Raw genomic sequence first — 22,522 nt, forward strand, 5'->3', positions numbered from 1 at the left:
GTAATGAGTAAGCTTACCAGGCGGAACTATTTGGTATCTCGAGTAGCCTCTTTAATAATTAGCTTAGAAATGATTGGAACTTTTAGGGCTTATTCTTTAGGAAGTACAGGTATTTATTTAAGGAAATGTTTACATCTCTGATACACCATGAGTATATAACATGGATTTTTCTGTATTTAATTTTAACTTAGTTTCCTAGAAGAAAGTAGTATCAGGGGAAAAAAAAGAGAATTGACTCTATGAGAAATGTTGAAAAAATGTATTTACTTCATAGATGGCAATCCATTAACCACCATTCCTACTTTGGAAGTAAAGTTGTTAATTTGTTTCACAATTGGCCTTTCTGTCCATAGAACTTAGTGTTCAATATTAGTTCACTACAACTTAAAATATACCTTATGGTAGTGACAGTAAAAGAAACACTGAAGGAATTTCACTTCAATAGGATCTGTTGAATACCTCCTGTGGAATAGGCACTGGACTAAGTGTTGAAGATGCAAGGTTGAAAAGTATGCATTCCAGAAGATAAGACACAAGAGGAGACCATGTGGTACATGTAGGAACGGAAGGCTGCTCAGGGTCAATGTCGGTATGAGAGGAGGGGGCCGAACGAGTATGTGTAGCTCACAGGTAGCCTCCTCAGGGAGATGCATTTGAGCCGAATGTTCAAGTCTGAGTCAGAGTTAGGTAGGCTGAGAAAACTAGAAAACTGGCCAAAGAAAGAATAGTGTGAGAAAACCAAGACTGAAACTGGTATGGAGTGACTTTAATCCTGGTTTTACTACTGCAGTTTAATCCAATGTTGATTTAAGAACAAAACACAAGCCCTAGCCGGTTTGGCTCAGTGGGTAGAGCGTCAGCCTGTGGACCGAAGGATCCGGAGTTCGATTCTGGTCAAGGGCACATACTGCTCTTGCAGCTCCTCCCCAGCCCTGGGCCCTGGTCAGGGCTCTCACAGAAGGCAACCAATCGATGTGTTTCTCTCACATCGATATTTCTCTCTGTCTTTCCCTCTCTTTTCCACTCTCTCAAAAAATCAATGGAAAAATATCCTAGGGTGAGGATTAAAAAAAAAAAAAAAGAACAAAACACAACAAAATGCTTAATCTCTCTTATTCACTTCTGTTTTTTTCCACAGAGGACCTGGAATTGCTGGTTGACAGGGTCAATGATTTGATCGAGTTCCGCATTGATGCGGTTCTGGAGGAAATGAGCAGCACGGCTCTTTGTCAGCTCCCCCAGGAGGAGCCGCTTCCCTGCGAAGAGTTTCTCCAAATGACAAAGGTTACTAGAATATTAATGTTTTTATTAAACATTGTTTTGTGATTCGTTTTTCTATAGAGGGCATTTTTTGAAGCATAAATTGAATTTTTTTCTCTTCCTGTGATTAGTCAGGAATAGATATTATTTAAACATGGAGTCTTTGGATGATACTGAAGAGGAATGTGTGTAGGGAGTCCCTTAGACATGAGGAACAAGTCATTTCCTTTCCAATCAGTAGGAAGGAATTGCATGGAACACATTTGTCATTTTTTTTCATATTTGTTGAAAAATAGAGCTATTTAGCTGAAGAGCTCCTAGTAAGCTAGGATTAATTAATAAAGCAATTGTTTTAAACAGTTCCTGGGCAGAATTTCTTCTTTGAACTTTTCTGTAAAGCAGCGTTTCCCAAGCTGGTGTTCAGTGGCACACATTCTGGGTTCTGGGGCCGTTGCTGGGAAACCTGGGCAAGGTGGAGCCAGTGTCCAAATGGCTCAGTGTAGACTTTCCTCTCCTCTACCCTTACAGATTCTTTACCCATTAATGTATTAAAACAAGGCCTTCATTTTGATTATTCATGGATCTGAATAGCCTGCACTAACAAGCAAAGCCTAAATGCATTAATGAAAATTTTAAAGCCTATTTGTGTAAGCAGACCTTCCTTTTATTAGTATTATTGAACCGAAAGTATAGGCTTTATATATAAAATTGAATCTGCGGCTCTACAACCCCACTCTTAACACCCACCCTTTAGTTCCAGCAGAATACTCCATGAATCTTATAGTAAACTTAATATTGTTTATTTGAATTTTACTGGTTTCTTATTTGTTTGTGTATAATTTATATATTTGTTTTTGATGTATAAGAATTATAAGAACTATAAACCTATGCATTTTATTCTTAGTCCCACATTTCTACATTTTAGAAGATCATAATTAAAATAATTAAATTAAATTTTTTTGAATTTATTGGGGTGACACTGTTTAATAGATTATATAGATTTCAAGTGTACCATTCTATAATATATCATCTGTATGTCGTATTGTGTGTTCATCATCCAAAGTCAAGTCTCCTACCATCACCATTTACCCCCTCTTTACCCTCTTCTACCCCCCAACACTCTTTCCCTCTGTTAATCACCATACTGTTGTCTGTCTATGAGTTATTTTTTTTAATCATTTCACCTTTTTTCACCCAGCTGTCAGTCTGTTCTCTGTTTCTATGAGTCTGTTTCTATTTTGCTAGTTTATTTTGTTCATTAGATTCCACATATAAGTGAAATCATATGGTATTTGTCTTTGACTGGCTGGTTCCTTTGTCTTTAACACCTTTCCTTATGCCGTGTCTGGGCATGTGTGAGGGGTGTGGCTAAGCATCTTTGGAGGCCCAAATCTCATCTGGAGGCTGAACCTATGGCATTACTACTATTACTGATGTGCTCTCAAAAGCTAGATAAACAAATGTGACGCTGTGCTAACTCTTTTATAGGATCTTTGTGTAAATGGTGCTCAGATACTACACTTTAAAAGCTCATTAGTGGAGGAAGCAGTCAATGAGCTAATAAATATGTTGCTAGATGTGGAAGTTCCATTCAAAGAAGAAAGTGAAAAAGTCTCCAATGTGAATGGTGCTGATTCAAAAAACAAAAGTTCAGGTAAAAGATGGGATAGTGGAAGGGTCTTGTTTTTCTAGGACATTACTGTTAACTAAAATTACATTTTCTGCATAGCAACTAATTTCACACTTCTATAAACACCCTCCCAATTTTATAAGAATGTTTATAAATATGAAATTATGCAATGACCCTGTGTCATTAATTACATTGTTTTTTGTTAAATTCTCTAAACATGTAATTTGCATTGGCTCTTGTTAGCTCTCTGCATTTAGCTATGAGTGTGGGCTTTTTTTCTCCTTATCAATAGAGTAGTAGGGATTATGGTTTGGGAGTTTCCATGGGAGTACATCTGCACTCGAGCAAACCTTTTGTGGGAGAGATGAGAACACTGGAAGGCAGAGATGGGAAGCTCTAAGGTTTTCTGGATCTTGGTGGAAGAGAGAGAGCACCAGAACCCAGGCCCCTGAGGCCCAATCTTGCTTTTCAGTCATTGCTCTTGACTCTCCTCCTGTTCCTCATGCTGAGGAGGAGATGCCTCCATCAGTCCACCTGGTGACACATTTTCCATGTTCTGTCCTTTGATGGCCTCACTTTCTAAGAAGTGTGACATTTAAGTGTTATCAAATTTGCATGTACTTTATTGTTATTTCTTGCAACAGATGTTTTCTCCCCTCTGTCTTTATCATCTAGTAACAGCAAAAAGAGAAGGACATTCCGACACCTCGACATCTTCCCTTAATGCTGAATCAGGCTTCCTGCCTTTGACGACAATCACGAGAAAGAAGAAAGAGACTGAGATCTTAGAGGAAGAAGCCTGCGAGTTGCTCTCTCATTTCAATCACCAAAACATGGATGCTCTTCTGAAGGTTACAAGGAATACACTAGAGGCCATTCGCAAGCGAATTCATTCATCCAACACGATTAGCTTCCGGGGTAATAATCCCACAGAATTTTCTTACTGGCTGGCCAGGCATAGTGGCTGGTCGTGTGTGTGTGTGTGTGTGTGTGTGTGTGTGTGTGTGTGTGTGTGTGTGTGAGAAATCTAAATAATTAAAAAGCCCACATTTATTGAGTGTCTCCTTGTAAGTTTATACATCGTGAACTTTGATTTCCCCAACAATTCTCTGAAGTAGATACTATCATTATCCTCAATTTAAAACAGAAAACCAGAGCACAGGGAGGTTAAGTAATTTGCTTAAGGTCATTTAGCTTTTGATAATAGCATAATAGTTGGCATTACTTTTAATCTTTTTGTAACAAGGTGAAAATGTAAAATGAATTAGTGAAAGAAAAATACCCCGCATACTTTAAAAAGGAGATATATGGAAAGATAATTTCATTGTTAAATTATTAGGTGATTAGCCAGTCTTATAAAGTGAGAGAGATCTTATTAATGCCATGCTCTTCAAAGCAGAAATTATTATTATTATTATTTTTTTACTAATTTTGTGTCAATTTACTACTTTCCAGCTGGTTTCCTCATTATCGATACAATCAGCTCTTCCTCAGCACAATTCAGAAACAGGTGTTGTGTTTCCCAGATGGGTTACAAAAATCCATCAAATCTACAGACATTCTTAAATTAAATTTAAAATTTAAAATAGTAAAAAAAGAGAAACAGTAATTAGTTCAAATGGGAAAATAATAGGATCATACAACCTTTTTATTTATTTTGAATATTGGCATTTAAGAGAAAGCATCTTTAATTAAAAGTGAATAACTGAAAAATGGAAACACTGAAATAATTGTTTGATTGGTGGACTGGTTCATTATGTTTTATTTCACTTGCAATGGAGGATAGTTCTTTTTTTTTTTTGATACAGGCATAGTATTAGAACAAATGTTGGTTGATATGCTGAAAATTAAATCACATTTATTTCCCAACTTTATATATTTTGGGCATTTCCAATATAAGTATATAAAGTTACACACACACACACACACACACATACACATATACACAGTCGCCCATATTTATATACATATACCTTTATCTAACTTTAAAAGCCCCTTGGATATAAATTGTGAGTTGTACTTTATTTTTTCTCCACTTTTAATTGCTCTGAGTTTAAATTATATAAATTGTGGCAGGAAAGGCATATGTTTTATTTGAAAATCCAAACTGGTCATTTGTTCTGACTTTGGCTTGATTTGATAATTATTCTTGTTCTTAATCCCCTGCTTATTTTTTCTACATGTAACTTATTTGTTGGCATCCTATTACTTGGGCAGTATCCTTTTCAGTATTTTAGATAAGAGTTTGGGTAATTAGGCCTGATCCCACACAGTGGGTATCTATGGAAGGTATACCAACAAATTGTAATCAACAGAAAATGGCTTGGGTACTATTGAGCTGCTCTGTTCTATGGACCAAACTAGATCCTCCAGTAGTTTTCATTCATTCATTCATTCATTCATTCAACAAATATTTATCTGAGTATATACTTGTTACACGTATATTGTTCTAGGTATTTTAATTTTTCTGGTTAATAATGAAAAAAATCTCATTTTAAGTTAAAAAGATTAAATTTGCCCTGTTTTCCATTTACTCAGATAGTAACAGTGCATCTCAGATGAAGCCGAACAGTCGGCCCATTTTCCGGGCAGGCATCACTCTGGCCATTCCCAACATTGCCATGGTCCCTGCCCTGGAGGATGTACAGCAAATGCTGAACAAAGCTGTGGAGTGCATCGTCAACGTCACTAAGGGGGTTAGACAGTGGAGCAGTGAGCCATGGTCCAAGGTGGGTGTGGGATGAAGAAATTATTCTTATGGAATAAAATAAAATCTTTTACAGATGAGACTGAACTGACAAATGTCCTTTTATGTTTTAGAGAAAGATGCATGAAAGAAAAATGGTTGCTTTGCAGAATAAGGAAGACAGTGATTCTGATGTTGAAATGGGAGAAAACGAACCTCAAGGTAAATGTTCTTTTGGTTCTTTTTAACTAGTCATTGTAAGCAGTATTTATTGAGCTAAGATGCATGTTCTCTCCATGCAATTCTTAAATCAGAATAGATTGGAATATGGTTCTTAAATCAGAATAGGTTGGAATACTAATCTATGATCCCATTTTAAGTGTATAAAATATAAAGATCCATGTGTTTTAATATGACCATTACAGATAGTTTACCTCTCATGGGTATCCCACAGTTTTGGGTGCATCATTGATTTCTGGTCCAATGTGATGATGAGAACTGGGGTTTAATTTCTCTGTTTAAAGAGATACTTGTCACCATCACAATGAATATTTCCTGATACTAAAGAGACATTTCAACCCATTATGTGTCTGTTTTGCCAACATCCTGTGATGTGTGAACATGCCGTACAACCCATGGTTTTCATTTGAATTTTGTAAAATTAGGGAGCATATGACCTGCAGGTTCCTCATTATATTAAATGTTGTCTTTAGTTCTGCAAACTCCTTTTAAAGCAGCCCTGCAAACAGCAGACCCTATGTAATTTTCAATTAGTGCTCATGTCCTGAGACAATAAATCAACTAACCATGAGGAAGAAACTGAAGTTAAGTTTTTCTTTAGAACAGTCTGTTACTGAGGAGGGTAAAGACAGCTCAAGACAACTTTACTCACAACTTACAATATTACTTATTTATCTTAGCTAAAAAACATATGTTGTTATTGTGTTAATGTCACTTTTATATTATGCAGAAACATTGCTTTACTCCCTAGAATAGTTGAAAATTCAGAATTTTCTAAACTCGAAATATGTTCAGTTATGAGTTATATCTTAAATTCAGAAGAAAAAATGTTCAATAAAAATTGTATGTATATTTTTGTCAGCGCCACCCCGTCACGCACAGAGCAGGGCCGATCAGAGGGTTGGGGCGCTGCCCCCTGTCACGCACAGAGCAGGGCCCATCAGGGGGGTTGGGGCTCCATACCCTGTCACACACAGAGCAGGGCCGATCAGGGGGTTGGGGAGCTCCCCCCTGTCATGCACAGAGTAGGGCCGATAGGGGAGTTGGGGCACCAACCCCTGTCATACACAGAGCAGGGCAGATCAGGGGGTTGGGGCGCCGCCCCCTGTCACACACAGAGCAGGGCCCATGGGGGGGGGGGGGTTGGGGCGCCACACCCTGTCACACACAGAGCAGGGCCGATCAGGGGGTTGGGGAGCTCCCCCCTATCAGACACTGAGCAGGGCCGATCAGGGGGTTGGGGCACTCCCCCCTATCACACTCAGGGCAGGGCCGATGGGGAGGTTGCGGCTCCACCCTGTCACACACGGAGCAGGGCCCATGCGGGGGTTGGGGTGCCACACCCTGTCACACACAGAGCAGGGCCCATGGGGGGGTTGGGGCGCCACACCCTGTCACACACAGAGCAGGGCCGATCAGGGGGTTGGGGAGCTCCCCCCTATCAGGCACAGAGCAGGGCCGATCAGGGGGTTGGGGCGCCTTCCACTGTCATGACCAGAGCAGGGCGGATAGGGAGCTTGTGGCCCCGCCCCCTGTCACACACAGAGCCGCAGGGCGATCAGGGGGTTTGGGCGCTGCCCCCTGTCACGCTGCTCCAGGGGCCAGGAGGCCTCGCGGCTCCGCTGATCCCAGTGCTGGGAGGCCTCGCTGCTCCGCTGATCCCGGTGCTGGGAGGCCTTGTGGCTCCGCTGATCCCGGGTTTGGGAGGCATATTACCCTTTTACTATATAGGATAGAGGCCTGGTGCACGGGTGGGGGCCGGCTGGTTTGCCCTGAAGGGTGTCGTGGATCAGGGTGGGGGTCCCGCTTGGGTGCCTGGCCAGCCTGGATGAGGGGATGATGGCTGTTTGCAGCTGGTCACACCCCCTTCAGGGTGGGGGTCCCCACTGGGGTGCCTGGCCAGTCTGGGTGAGGGGCTGAGGGCCATTTTCAGGCTGGCAGGTGACTGAAGCTCCCAACCTCTCCTTTTTTCTTTTTTTTTTTAATTCTGGGATTTATTTACCTTCTATGGCTGTCACTGGAGCTGAGAGCCGGCTTTAGCTCTGAAGCTCGGCTCCAGCTCTGAGACCTCGGCTGCTGAAAGCAGGTATCTGGGTTTGTTTGGGTTCTATAATTGAAACACTGTTGCAACTCCAGCTGGCCGGCTGGCTGAAAGCAGGTTTCTGGGGTTTGTTTAGCTTCTATAATTGCAACATAGTTGCTTAGAGTGCAAGCTCAGAGCCCAGCAGCAGCAGCCCGGAACCTTGGCTTCCTCCTTCACTGGAGCAAGCAAGCCTCCTGTTCGCTTCAGCTGCCTAGCTGCCGGCCGCCATCTTGGTTGGCAGTTAATTTGCATATCGCCCTGATTAGCCAATGGGAAGCGTGTCGGAGGTACAGTTAATTACCATGTTTGTCTATTATTAGATAGGATGTTGTCTTTAGTTCTGCAAACTCCTTTTAAAGCAGCCCTGCAAACAACAGACCCCATGTAATTTTCAATTAGTGCTCATGTCCTGAGACAATAAATCAACTAACCATGAGGAAGAAACTGAAGTTAAGTTTTTCTTTAGAACAGTCTGTTACTGAGGAGGGTAAAGACAGCTCAAGACAACTTTACTCACAACTTACAATATTACTTATTTATTTTAGCTAAAAAGCATACATTGTTATTGTGTTAATGTCACTTTTATATTATGCAGAAACATTGCTTTACTTCCTAGAATAGTTGAAAATTCAGAATTTTCTAAACTTAAAATATGTTGTTATGATTATATCTTAAATTCAGAAGAAAAAATGTTCAATAAAAATTGTATATATATTTTTGTCATGACAAAAGAAATAAGCCACATCTTTTAAAAATAATAGCTTTGAGATATAGTTTACATAACAAAATTTATCCTTTAAAGCATACAATTTAGTAGTTTTTATGTATTTATAACTATCACCACTATCTAATTTTAGAATATATTCATCACCCTCAAAAGAAACCCTGTACCCATTAGCAGTCACTCCCCATTCCTCTTCCCCACAGCCTATGGCACCACTCATGTACTTTCTGTCTTTGTGGATTTGCCATTCTACAGCATGCATCAGTTCTTTATTCCTTTTTACTGATAAAAAGGATTCCCTTATATGGGTATGTCACATTGTATTCATTCACTCACGAGTTGATGGGTATTTGGGTTGTTTCCATTTTTTAGCTATTATGAATAATCCAGCTATGAACATTCACATACAAATTTTTTGTGCGGACATTAGTTTTCATTTCTCTTGGGTATATACCTCTAAGTGGAATTGCTGAGTTATATGCCCACTGGTTGGGCTTTCTCATGTATAATTTCTGTTGGCTGCTTTTGTTCCTGTGTGCAAGCACCACTCTGCTGTTTCTTTGCACGTCTCACAATTTAATTTTTTGTTGAAAAGTTGATATTTTAAAGAATATAAAATGGCAACTCTGAGAATCTGGTTATCTTCCCCCCGGGGTCTGGTGTTGTTACTGTTTGTTTCTTTATTGACTTTCCTGGACTAATTCTATAAAATTTGTCTTGCCTGTGGTGTGTACTGTTGTAATCTCTGCTTCATTTGCTTAGTGTTCAACTAATGCTTGCACAGAGATTTCCTTTATTGCTTTGAACCAGTAAGTCTTCCACCCTCTACCTGGGGACACTGTGTGTGTGTGCGTGCGTGTGTGCGTGTGTGTGTGTGTGTGTGTGTGTGTGTGTTGGAGCACTATGTGTAGGGCACCCTGGAAGCTCAATAAGTTATAACACTGCCTTAGTCTTTATTTACTGATTGTGCAAGCCTCAAGTTCAGCCAGAGCTAAAATATTGGGGCATCTTTAGGTCTCTCCTGGGCATGTGCCTAGCTCTGTACATATATGTGGCCTTGAGCTCCAGGAATATGTCAGGGTGTTATAATACCCCCACCCCCCACTCTACCCCTGATGGACATCTCATTTCCAGATCTTTAAATTTTTTTGGCTAGCTTCCTGTTTGCCCCCCAACTAATAGCATTGCCTCAGGCAGCTATAAAGTTAAACAATTGTTGCTGATTAGTTTTTCCTTGGAGATAGGGATTTTTTCCCCCACACTCAGTGAGTTTTGAATCAGGTGAAGTAAAGATAAACTCTTTAAATGGGGCTTTTCGAGGTAGCGAGGTAGTGTCCAGACTGGTCAAATAGTGATAATTTATGGGACTTCTTGAGGAGTTCCAAACCCAGTCTGGCCTCCTCTGCTGACTGCTAGGCTATGGTTTGCACAGTCACAGTGTTTGTATGGCTGTTGTTTTTTGAGGCTCCTGCCTAGCCAGTGAAGGGACAGTGGGCATAGAACAAGTGAAAACACCACAAAACTCACTGTTGTTACAGGATTTAGTATTTTTCTTGACTAAACAAATGTTTCTTGGATTGTTGCAAGCTTTGGATAATTTCCAGAGTTCTGAGAAATTGATATTGACAGTTTTTTCCCAATGTTTTCAAAGGTCCTTACTTTACCATTATAGAAATGACCTTCTCTTTTTAAAGTATGTTTGTTATGCTGTTGATATAAACATTTTTTCTCTTTTTCTGCTTTTAGATACCTTTGAGATAGCATCTGTGAACTTACCCATTCCTGTGCAACCCAGGAACTACTATAAGAGTGTTTCTGACAACAAAGATATTGTAAAATTAGTCTCTGTGCTCGGCACTATCATCAATTCCACCAAGAAGGTAGGTCACAGGATTTGTAGCCAGGGCCCCTTGCTTCATAACATGTGCCTGTGTGAAGCTGAACACCACAAGCTTGTCCTACGTGTAGCCAGAGTCCCACCAACTGTGAATTCAGTGAGCTGCTTATGGTACTTTGTATCTACACAGCAAATGTTTATTTAAAGATTTTTCATTCTAGATTGCAACGTGAAAGAGAAATAATATTCCTATGTTTTATATTGTGTTCTCTTTAGTGCCTTTACCTATTTATTTATTTATTTAGTTCAAATAAATATAACTTAAAATTTTTTTGATATGTTCCAAACCACAAGTCAGACTGGTGTTACAATTGACCTTCATAGAGTCGGTGATACAAGTACATTTGAAATAGAATAAAATTTATAGTCAATTTTTCATATTTGTGTACTGAGGCAAATCTTAAATATCAGATGAAAATTTATGTATATTGCCAAGTGGAAATCAGATAATACTGAAAAATAAAGAAAATATTAGTGTTATCAATGCAAACTTACACTAGTTATGGGGGTAAATTTGAATTAATTACTATTGCCAACCTATTCTTAACTTTCCCTTTTTTGTTTGGGCAAATCTGTTCTTATAGTAAAAAGATTCAAAGTCCTGAAGTCAATTTCTACTTAAAAATATATTTACATTGTCACTAAGATCTGTTGATTCTTTAAAATGGTTTTTGTGTCGAGGAAATAGTTGCCACTCAGTAAATACTTTTTCTTATTCCTTAAAAAAAAAAAAAAAGAATCCTCACCTGAGGATATGTTCATTGATTTTAGAGAGGGAAGTGTCAATGTGAGAGAGAAACATCAATTAGTTGCCTCCTGTATGCACCCTGACTGATCAAACCCGCAACCTTGATATGTGCCCCTACTGAGAATCGAACCCGCAACCTTTTGGTGTACGGGACGATGCTCCCACCAACTGAACCACCCAGCCAGGGCTCTATTACTTAGTTTTTATGGAATGAATTTCATTTGTTTTGAAAGCATTTTGAAAAGTTACCATTGCTGTAAAAATACGAGGGGATATTAAGTTTAATTTTAATGTATTCCTGAGGGAACTGGAAGTTTTTGCATTTATGCATTTCCAATTTTCCTTTCTTAATATATTGAAGGTCCTGTCTTTAATTTTGCCCTAGAGACAGTGTTCACATAATTCAGTTTAACAAATATTCATCTAGTGCTTAGTTTATCAAGCTTTATACTAAATGGTAAAACTAAATATAGTATTCTATGATTATAATGAACATTCACATATACTTCCCAGTGTCTCCTAATCATGGAAAATACAATAAGACAAATCAGTAATAAAGTCCATTAATTTCTCTGAACATAAGTAGCCTCTTTTATGAAAATCTAAGGGTAAGTCACAGCAATTGAAATTAACATACTGCTGGCAACAAATATACTTATCTTTTTGTCACTTTTATTACATTTGCTTTTTTATTATGTAAAGGAAATGTACAGATATTAGTCTTCCTTAAAGGGTTGGCACTTAGAATAATTTGAAGGACTTTTTCCAATTTGATAGGATGGCCAAATTGTTTCTGGAGGAATATATGTGTGCTTTTCATAGGGCTAGACACGGCTAGCCAGCCACAGCCTTAGACCCTTCTGAATGGTTCTCCCTCAACCACAGAAAATCCTAGGATCCAGCTCCTTTTCTCTTGCCATCACTGATTATATCAGAGTCTAAACCTGACCTACATTCAGCATTTCCATAGACGGGTCATCAACTTATAACATTGTTAGGCAGGCTTAAAAAGATGAGCTAGCTAAACCAAACAATCAAAATAACCTTGGTAAAAAATAAGGAAAACAGCTCTACATAGGTTGTTCATGTAGTTTTTCCCTTAAGTTCTAGGTTACCTCTGCTCTAACAAGTTCCAATCTAATAAAGAGTGACATAAAAGTCTAAAACATTTAGTTAGAGTGTATCTTAATATTATAAATTCTTGGAGTTTCAAGAGCTCAGGATTCTGGAATGTCTACCTATATCCAGGGATCTTTGATAATCTGTAATTCATTCTCCCAAACACACCTGCTGTTGCAATGCATTCTGGGCACTTCATGTCAACACCTCAGCCCTTGCTTGGGGAGCAGTTGTGGTTGGGACAAGCAGTGACAGGCTTAGCTTTCTGGATTTTAATGGGTGAGAAGTCTTAACACTTATACCTGAATCTCTGAGGGACATTTTAGCTACATGTTGGGAATTGAAGTAAAACTACTCCTTGGTTTGGTACAGGTTGGTGCAATTTACTTAATATAATTGGACCATTTAGAATGCTGTTCATAATATTCTATTTTTTCAAATAATTGCATTTTTAATTTTATCTCAATTTATAAAAAATTCTTATGCAGATATAACTTTGAAATTATAATGTAAACCAATAGAAAAACTTGATTCCCAAATGTATAACTACCATAAATGAGGAGACAAATTTTTAATTCTTTGTAGATGATATGATTATCTACCAAGTAAATCCAAGAAGTTAATCTGAAAAAAATAAGGCCTAATAAGAGTTAAATTGGTAGTCAGTTGAAAGATAACTATAGGCATTTCTACTATAATGCAATAGTGTTCCTAAAAATTTCATTTTGCAAATTTGCACATTTAATAAAATAGGGATTATGAGTAAAGCAGGATTGAGGCACACACACAAAAATTAGGAAATTTCATAATCAGAATAGCAACAAAAAATTATAGCAACAATAAAAAACATAGTAAAATATTAACCCATTTAATAACACTCTAAAGAAGTATGGAACTTTACTATCAAAAGGTGAAAGATACTTGTTAGAAGGTAGTATAAGAAACCATTAAAGCTGCTGAGTTATGGAAATAAGGATAAAATATTTAAAGTTCAGGTCGAACTGTGCAAAGAACATTCTCAAAACAAAGTGGTGACCAAATTGGCCCAAAAGGAAGAAGAGGGAGGGGGAGGTGGCACAGAGGATTGTACCCTGCTGTGGCTTGCTGCTTTAGCTTGTACAGAACAAAGTGGTGGGAGAAAGATTACTCTAAACTTTAAGGAATTTTAAAAAAATTGGCAGATTTAGAAACACATGCTATGTTCCTGGATGGGAAGATTTAATATACAAATGTCAGTCCTTATCGAATGAATTTATACATTTTATGTGATTTGATGCAGTGGGGTTTGATGCTGGATATGTTATTTGCCTCTCCAGATCTATGCTCCACTCTCTGACTTTAAGGAACAAATCTATAGGTTTCCATTGAAGTGAGGGAGAGAGAGTGATCTTGGAGTGCTTTTTCCCATAGTACTCTTGTTGTAGGTAAGCTGCCAGGCAGCGCAGAGGAATAATCAGTCGGGCACTCAGAGGATTCAGAAGAGGAGCCTTTCATGCAGAATTGCAGATTCACTAGTGCGGTGACTCAGGGGAATCAGCCTCCAAAGGCTGAGTGATGAGTATGGAGGAAGCCTTCCTTTTATCCCTTTTAGTTTCTTTGTCCCCCAAATATGGATCAGGCTTCCGGACTTTTCCCGGGCTTTGCAGCCCCCATGGGTTGGGGTGGGGGAAGTGAGATTACACCCAAAGGCCTGGCTGGCTGGTGCCAGTGCTGACAACCCCCTCTGGGAGTTGTGTATGGTTCATGGTTTATGGCCTCTGTAAAATGGGAGTATTCTGGGAAACAGGTTCTGCAAGGCACGACAGGCATTACAGATAAGAATGGAGCTAATTATCTACTAGCAAGAGTATGTGTCAGAATACAGGTTATTGGCACAGATTCAGATTGCTAGCCCCCAAAACTTATATTCCCCTTCATTCTCTATGATATGATCTTGAGCTGTGGTTTTTTTATCTGAGGTCTAGCTGCCATCAAGAGGGCCTTGTCCGTAAGACTCTCCTACTTTTTTTTGGCTATGGATGGTCCCATTTCCACGGTTACTAGTCTTGGGTTACTGTTTACACTATTGTATATAGTCCCAATTCTGTGGCTTTTACAACTAATCACCCAGTTCACTAATTAAACATTTTAATGAATCCATGGGAACCATCAACAGTTGGCAAATACTCACTGTTCATGATGCCATTTCTGACTCTTCTTTCTCAACACACATAATCTTATTTGTATCCTAGGAAATTATTGCATCCATGGATTGCTTCAAATGCTACAATCACATTTGGCAAAAGGAGAAAGAAGAAACCCTCATGACATTTATTATGAAAAACCCCTTGCTTCCTGAATTTGAATCCCAGATTCTCTATTTCCAAAACCTAGAGCAGAAGATTAATGCTGAGCCTGAATATATCTGTGTGGGCACCATTGCTCTGTACACAGGTTGGTTCATTTTCTTTCAGACAGCCATAAAAATTCAACAGTATCGTTCTGTCTCTTTATGGAGATTAGTACTCCAGAGAGTTTTAGCTTATCTTAAAGACTGACTTTCCTTTTATAGGCCTTAAGCTTTAAGACCAATTTGTAGACTTGTTTTTAATTCCCTTTTGCATAATTATTTATTCTGGACTATTTTGAATACTTTGCTGCTAAACCTTGAAAATAAATGCTACTTCAGAGAAAGGGGATCTGTGATATTTGCAATTAAAGTTTATCCTTTCTTTAATAAACAACAGTAACAAACGTCAGGCTTACTTACCTCCAACGGTTTTGATATGTACTGTGTTTCCTTTTTAGCATTTTGAAATGTGTTTTCAATTGCTAGAAAACAAGCTTTATAAAATAAATGAATATATAATGATTAGGAAAAATAATTTTTTTCCAGTTTGATTTTTTTCATGTTAGAGGGTTAGCACATGCAGTTGCATGGGGTCTTATTATACTGGTTCAAAGTTTTCAAACTGAACTGTGGACACTTGGGTTTTATAGCTGACTTGAAGTTCACCTTGACTGCTGAGACGAAGGCCTGGATGGTTGTCATCGGCCGTCACTGTAACAAAAAATACAGGAGTGAGATGGAAAACGTTTTTGCACTTGTTGAAGAGTTCAGTAAGAAATTGAATCGTCCAATTAAAGACCTAGATGATATTCGGATTGCTATGGTGGCCCTGAAGGAAATCAGGGAGCAGCAGATTGTCATTGACTTCCAAATAGGACCCATCGAGGTAATTGATAATCATTTGTTCATTATAGAATTATCTCCACAGGTTGGGTGAGATTAGCTGAAATACTGACCAGGTCTGGACTGGAGTTACTGGGTGCTAAACTTAAGAACAGCAATTTCAGTAAAGATGATGACTAATCCCTATAGGGTGCCTTCTGTGGATCAGTATTAGACCTTTAGGGGAAGGGCCTGAGATGAGGATTTCTATACAAGTGATTTATTGATGAATATTCACTGGAGAAGGGGAGTGAGGGAAACAGGAAAGGATGAGGTCAGGTTGGGGGGAACTAAGTGAAGATATGGTCTTAGCTGCAGACTGACTTCAGCCTGATCCCACAGGGAGCCATAGAGCATGGATTGTACCACACAGTTTTTTTCCACATTGAGACAAGGGAACTGCCCGTTGTACCCCCATGTCTGTTGACCATCGACCATAATCTCCCCATGAGAAGGCTCCTATTCAGCTGAGGACAATTTTCTAGAAAGAGGGCAGCATGATCCTACAGTGAACACTCTCAGCAGTTGGGGATGCAAATACGTGCTGGTAAACAGGACCCGGATGGGGTACTAGCAGTGTCCTTTCATGTGTTAACTCATTTAATTCTTCCTGCAACCCCCTCTTTAGCCACAAGGAAACTGAGGGTCAAAAAAATTATACAATTTGATTAGTGTTGCACATTACTTTTGTTTTTATTATCATACTATCTTTTCTTGATGAAAATGTTTTATCAGCAATCTGCCACTATATTTGTTCTTTTAAATGAGACTAGTATAATTGTAGCATTAAAACAATTCCAGACATAAAAACATTGTCTGTTCCTCACACAGTAACTTGATTGCCTGGACTTACACTCTGATGCTCAGGATCATATCTAGTCTCACATTATCTGGACCCCTCTTTGAATTTTTAGAAATGTCAAATTACCGTGAATGTGGTACAAGTGACAGCACATTTGCACTTCTGCTGTGTTGGGAAATCACGTGATCTGCTCTGCTCTTCTTGGGAATGGGAACATCAAGGCAAAGATGTTCCCTGCTTTGTGTAGGACCAGGGGCGTCCCTGGGGTGTGAAGAGGAGGCCCAGTAACAGACAACCTTGTTTTCTCCACCTGAGAGTTAAGACAAAACTATAGTCAAGTAGTCAAGATCAAAGTACAATCGTTATTATGGCTAGAACTTATTTGGAAGACATGATCTAGTGTACAACTCTCATATTCCCATTACACCCGCCACCCCCACTCTACACACACCAGGGCTTATGAATACTAAATCCCAGAATTGGACTCACTCATCCATCAGAGGCAGCGTTGGGCAGCTGTAGGCCTCTGTAACCTGCTCCATTTTATTGGTTGGGGTGCCGATCAGAGGTATGCCAAAAAGAAGAAAGAGGGAAGGGGGAGAGAGGCACGGGGCTATGCTTGCCCAAAGCAACAGTCTTTTTGAAAATCAATGGTGATATATCCTTCCTACCTCTATGGGGAGGAGTCATGGTAGGAAGGGGCCAGGGATAGTTAGGGAAATTTTTTTCTCATGAAAATCTACCTTTGCTTCATTTTAATCTTCTGGCAAAGAGAGTCATCCAGGAATTTACATCCTGAGGGCAATGACCAGGCTCTGATTCAAGAACACCTTGTGCATCTCACTAGCAAGTGAAATACAGCACAGTTACCTGTAATTTGTACAATGATTTTAGTTTTCAAATTGCATTAAAATGATATATTTTTTTGATATTCACAGAAATCCCTGTGAAGCAGCCAGGGAATTTTCCCATTTTGCAAATCAGGAAATGAAATTAAAGGGCTCAGTTGCTCACTTAAGCTTTTACCGTTTGCAAATAGAGTGACCAGAACTCTATGGGCGGGTCCCGATCATGCTGATCTTTTCTGTTCTAAATGCTTAATGAGTGACTGTGTGTAGACATATGTACCTGATTGATAGGAATTAAATTTTTCTTCTTTTGTGTAGGAATCCTATGCCCTACTTAACAAATATGGGCTTCTGATAGCAAAGGAGGAGATGGACAAAGTTGATACTCTGCATTATGCCTGGGAGAAGCTTCTGGCACGTGCCAGTGAAGTTCAGAATGAACTAGCCTCACTGCAGCCTGGTTTCAGGAAAGAGCTTATTAGTACTGTGGAGGTCTTCTTCCAAGACTGTCAGCAGTTCTATTTGGACTATGATTTGGTATGACACTAGCCTTCTCTTTGTGTATTTTTGGGGAAGAGTGAATAGAGCATGCAGGTGTGTGTGTGTGTGTGTGTGTGTGTGTGTGTGTGACATGCTGTTGAGTTGGCTCTGACTCCTGATCACCCTATGAATGAGTGATGTCTGCAATGTTCTGTCTTCAACAGCCCTGCTCAGCTCCTGTAGACACATGCCTGTGGTTTCTTTCATGTTGTCAATCACCTCCTATTTGGTCTTGCTCTTTTCCCTCTGCCTCCCAGTTTACCCAGCATGATTGTCTTTTCCAAAGAACCCTGCCTTCTCATGATGTGCCCAAAGTAGGACAGCTTCAGTCTTGTCATGTTTGCCGCGAGTGATGTTTCAGGCTTAATTTGCTCTAGGACCTACTTGTTTATCTTTCTTGCAATCCAGAGTGTCCATAGAGCTCTCAACACCACTTTTCAGATGAATCTATTTTTTTTTATCAGCCTTCTTCACTGTCCCACTTTTGCATGCATACCTAGTAATTGGGAATATGAGTGCATGGATGTAAAATGTAGTTGTTTAAAGATTGTGTAAAATTTAATGAAATTCCCTGGGAATGGGAATTTTATTTTCATGAGAGCACAGGCCTTTATTTCCCATCCACAATTTTTTTCTCTTATAGTTCATTAGAATTATTTTAATAGGAAATGGGAAATTTAGAAGTGCTATTTATTGGACACAGACACCAGGGGGGTGAGGGCATGAGCAGGGGTGGGGTGGGGGGGGAATGGGGAAATAAGGACACATATGTAATACCTTAATCAATAAAGAAAGAAAAAAAATACCATAAAAAGTGCTATTTATATTATGTCATTGGACTGTGACTGAAGTTGTTTGATAGCTTTCTAAACTTGCATAGACAAAAACAAGTTACGTATAGTTAAAATGGTTCCCCTCCCCACAGCATTCATTAGTTCCACAAGTGCTGTAGAGCACCCAGAATGTGCCAGGCACTGCCCTTGGTGCTGAAGACACAAAAATGGACAAGGCAGATGGAGTCCATATTTTCTCATACATATATGAGTTTTAGTGTAGAACCTTCTGCTGGGAGTATGATGCGTAATGAGACCCATTTTAGCCGACTACAGTACAATATGCTATGGAAGAGAAATATGTAGAGCATAGGGTAGCATTTGTTCCTATTAACTACTAGCACACCAAACTACAAAGTTAACAAAGTTAGGGAATTGGACCCCTGCACTAGCTTCATGGGAGAAGAAGCACAGAAATCCACATATTTAAGGTGCTTTAATGTGAGAAAACCTGATTGGAATGTTAAGATTATAGGTTACTTTATGCATAGATGTTAGAATGGTTAAATCTGTGAGTTTTTTGGCATTAGTGCTTTAGTTCAAAACCAGACATTAGCCCGGCTGGTGTGGCTCAGTGGTTGAGCATCAACCTATGAACCAGGAGGTCACGGTTTGATTCTTGGTCAGGACACATGCCTGGGTTGTGAGCTCAAACCCCATAGGGGGCATGCAGGAGGCAGCCGATCAATGATTCTCTCTCATCATTGATGTTTCTATCCCCCTCTCCCTCTCCCTCTCTCTCTGAAATCAACAAAAAATATTAAAAAATTAAAACAACAACAACGAAAAACCCAGATATTATATGTGCTTTTTATGGAGCAGTTATTAGTCTGTGCCTTGACACCTAAGAAATGAATAGTGCAGATTTTTATTTTCAGAATTTCTTGACATATGGAAGTTGCATCAGTAACTTGGAGTTAGACTTGAAAATATTTCCAAATGAGTTACTTTCCCGAGACCTTTTAAAATAAAAATTGGTTCCAGTCATGTATATGACATGCATGAACACGAACTTTGATGTTCAAATACTTTGAGCTCATGGAATTTATATGCAAACACTTCATTCTATTTTATATTTATCTTAACTGTTTGTTTCAGAATGGCCCAATGGCTAGCGGCTTGAAACCCCAGGAAGCCAGTGATAGGCTTATCATGTTTCAGGTAACCTTTTTAGTTTCTACTAAACCTGTTTAGTTTCTAAACAACCAAAACCTTAATGTGTTTTAAACACTCCCTTTTCCCTCTCTATTGACATAGAAAAGTTTATTGTGTAAAATGGTATGGACTTACATTTAAAAAATATGATTTGGTATGGTTACAGGTAGAGTTGGTTTCTATGTAATTAATTACATTCATTTGATATTTCTCTGTATATGTGCTCAGAGATCATATATTGAGATTTGCCAGTCTTTTTTTAAATTTACATGCTTGTTCATGTGTAAATTATTTTGATACATTTTCACTTGTGTTTTTATTAGAATCAATTTGATAATATCTACCGGAAGTACATCACCTATACTGGGGGAGAGGAGCTTTTTGGTCTGCCAGTTACCCAGTATCCTCAGCTTCTCGAAATAAAGAAGCAACTAAATCTTCTCCAGAAAATATACACTCTGTACAACAGCGTTATAGAAGCTGTAAATAGCTACCACGATATTCTCTGGTCAGAAGTAAATGTTGAAAAAATCAACAATGAACTTTTAGAGTTCCAGAACAGGTGAGGAGTTCAGTGTTTAGCATGCTCAGAACTATTGAACCTCAAATGCTTTCTTATTTGATTGGCTGTCAAGTTCTCTTCTCCCTCCAGATGTTTTGAAAGCACGGCACGCTGCATTGCAGTTGTCTGCTAGACATCACCCTTGTCAAATGACATTTATTAATTGTCCCTTGTGTGTACACAGGGAGACAAGTACACCCTTTAAACCTAGATGAATCTTGTCAGAGGCTCTTCTGCAGCTTGGAGCTGATCTCTATTTATATTATACTTATTGAACATTCAGGGTTTAGTAAGATGATTTCCTGGTATAAAAGCAAGAGCCCATGGTTTTTCTAGGTCCTGTTAAGTATTGAACCCAAAGAAAATGGAGGGTCATTGGTTGTAATTTTTTGTCTGACAGTCTGTTACTCTCTGCTGTGTTTTTTACTTGATAGGGTTTCAAGAAATGTTTGTAGAATTGAATTGAATCTGGAGGTACCTCTATCCTTTAAAATAATGCCTTTTATCTAGTTAGTTGTTATGGGGGATTGAAATTTTTTTCCTGACTGGGAGGAGTAATTTTTATCATATAAATGTGACTAATCGATATCCTCTGACTTCTGAGACTTAAAAATGTGATATTTGAAGTGACTAGTTTTGATAGAGATGCTGGCAGACAGTCCTGGACTGGAGACTTCTGGGCTCAGAGGCGAATGAACTTTCCTGTTGCCTCCCCTTTGCAGATGTCGGAAGCTGCCCCGGGCGGCAAAGGACTGGCAGGCTTTTCTGGATCTGAAGAAGACCATTGATGATTTCAGCGAGTGCTGCCCCCTGCTGGAACACATGGCCAGCAAGGCCATGATGGACAGGCACTGGGCAAGGATAACTGCTCTCACTGGGCATAGTCTGGATGTGGGGAATGAAACTTTTAAGTTAAGGAACATCATGGAGGCACCTCTTCTGAAATACAAAGAGGAAATAGAGGTACAGCAGGTAGCATGCATGGTGGGAGATTGGAAGCTCTCACGGGATTTATTTGATAGTAGTCCTGCATTGTGGAATGTTGCATCCGGACACCATGCCAAGACAATTAAGACCATTTTCCTGGCATCCACATAATTCCTTCAGCAAATGTTGCTGTGATAAGTTTTGTGCTTAGTGCTAGGGATGTGAGGTAATCAATTAATTTGTTTAATGAAATGTTTATTCAAATAAGGATACAGTTACAAGCTGTGGTAAATACCGTTGAAGGAAAAGTAAATACCATTGAAGGAAAAGTATGATGTTCTGTGGAGTTCCTTCAGTGAAGGGGCTGACCTGTCTGGGAGGTGAGGGAAGGGTGATGAAGGTAGAGGAGGGTGGGTTGGATGCATCTGACTGGCTGGATAAAGGGAGTGTGCTTGTGTGGTGGGGGTGAGGGACTTGGAAAGTGCAAAGAGGGTTGGAAAGTACAAAAAAGGCAATGCCAGGCAGAAAAGCATGTGTGAAGGATCTGAGCTGTGTTTGGGGGACCATTAGAAGGCCAGAATGGCTGGGGTATGGGGATAGGGGGGAGAGGAGATAGCTGAGAAAGGGCAGGCGCAGTGGGCTAGAACATGTTATGGATTTTAGGCTTTGGAGTAGTGAGGAGCCATCTGGAATATGTACTTTGAGCAGGGGATGCCATGGTTAGATTTTCATTTTGTGAAGTTCACTCTGCTAGCTGTGTGGATAAAGGATGGGAGGATAGCAAGGGAGGTGATGGGCAAACCAATTGGGAGCTTATAAGAATATCTGAGGCAAGATTCAGTGGTGTGTTGGATGAGTGGGCAGATAGTTAAGTTGGAGAGGGGAGAAAAGATGAAGAGATCTGTAGGTGGTAAAATTGGGTAGAATTTGGTGATGGAGGGAACATGGTAGGAGATACAAGGTGGAGGGACTAAGGATGAGGTCTAGATTTCCTGAGAGATCTAGATGGATTATGGGACTTATCACTGGGACAGGGAATCTTAGAAGGGAATCAGGTTGAGTGACAGGTACAAAGACTGTCCACTTGATTTTGGGCATGAGTTTGGTATTTCACAAATTGTGCTTGGTGCTCCCTTATGTAGTTAAGCAGAGAAACCCAGTAGGAAACTTGGATGTAGGTCTCACTTGGAGATACAAAAGCTTACTGACTACATGGGCACAGATGAGCTCCACTCATCTGGAACATGAGACCAGAAA

The 22,522-nt window shown here is 39.5% G+C and overlaps 1 protein-coding gene across 1 annotated transcript in view; it reads left to right on the forward strand.

The window, feature by feature from the left end:
• DNAH5 (dynein axonemal heavy chain 5) overlaps positions 1-22,522 on the forward strand; it is a 212,465-nt gene that overhangs the window by 76,816 nt on the left and 113,127 nt on the right. Inside the window, 12 exon segments of the mRNA XM_023752286.1 lie at positions 1,139-1,284; positions 2,749-2,914; positions 3,566-3,808; positions 5,429-5,619; positions 5,711-5,798; positions 10,370-10,503; positions 14,619-14,820; positions 15,367-15,602; positions 17,567-17,785; positions 19,720-19,782; positions 20,100-20,338; positions 21,061-21,301. Of these exon segments, the coding sequence (XP_023608054.1) occupies positions 1,139-1,284; positions 2,749-2,914; positions 3,566-3,808; positions 5,429-5,619; positions 5,711-5,798; positions 10,370-10,503; positions 14,619-14,820; positions 15,367-15,602; positions 17,567-17,785; positions 19,720-19,782; positions 20,100-20,338; positions 21,061-21,301 (2,168 nt within the window).

The sequence above is a fragment of the Myotis lucifugus genome, unplaced genomic scaffold (assembly GCF_000147115.1).
Source record: "Myotis lucifugus unplaced genomic scaffold, Myoluc2.0 scaffold_0, whole genome shotgun sequence".
In the NCBI taxonomy this organism is placed as follows: Eukaryota; Metazoa; Chordata; class Mammalia; order Chiroptera; family Vespertilionidae; genus Myotis; species Myotis lucifugus.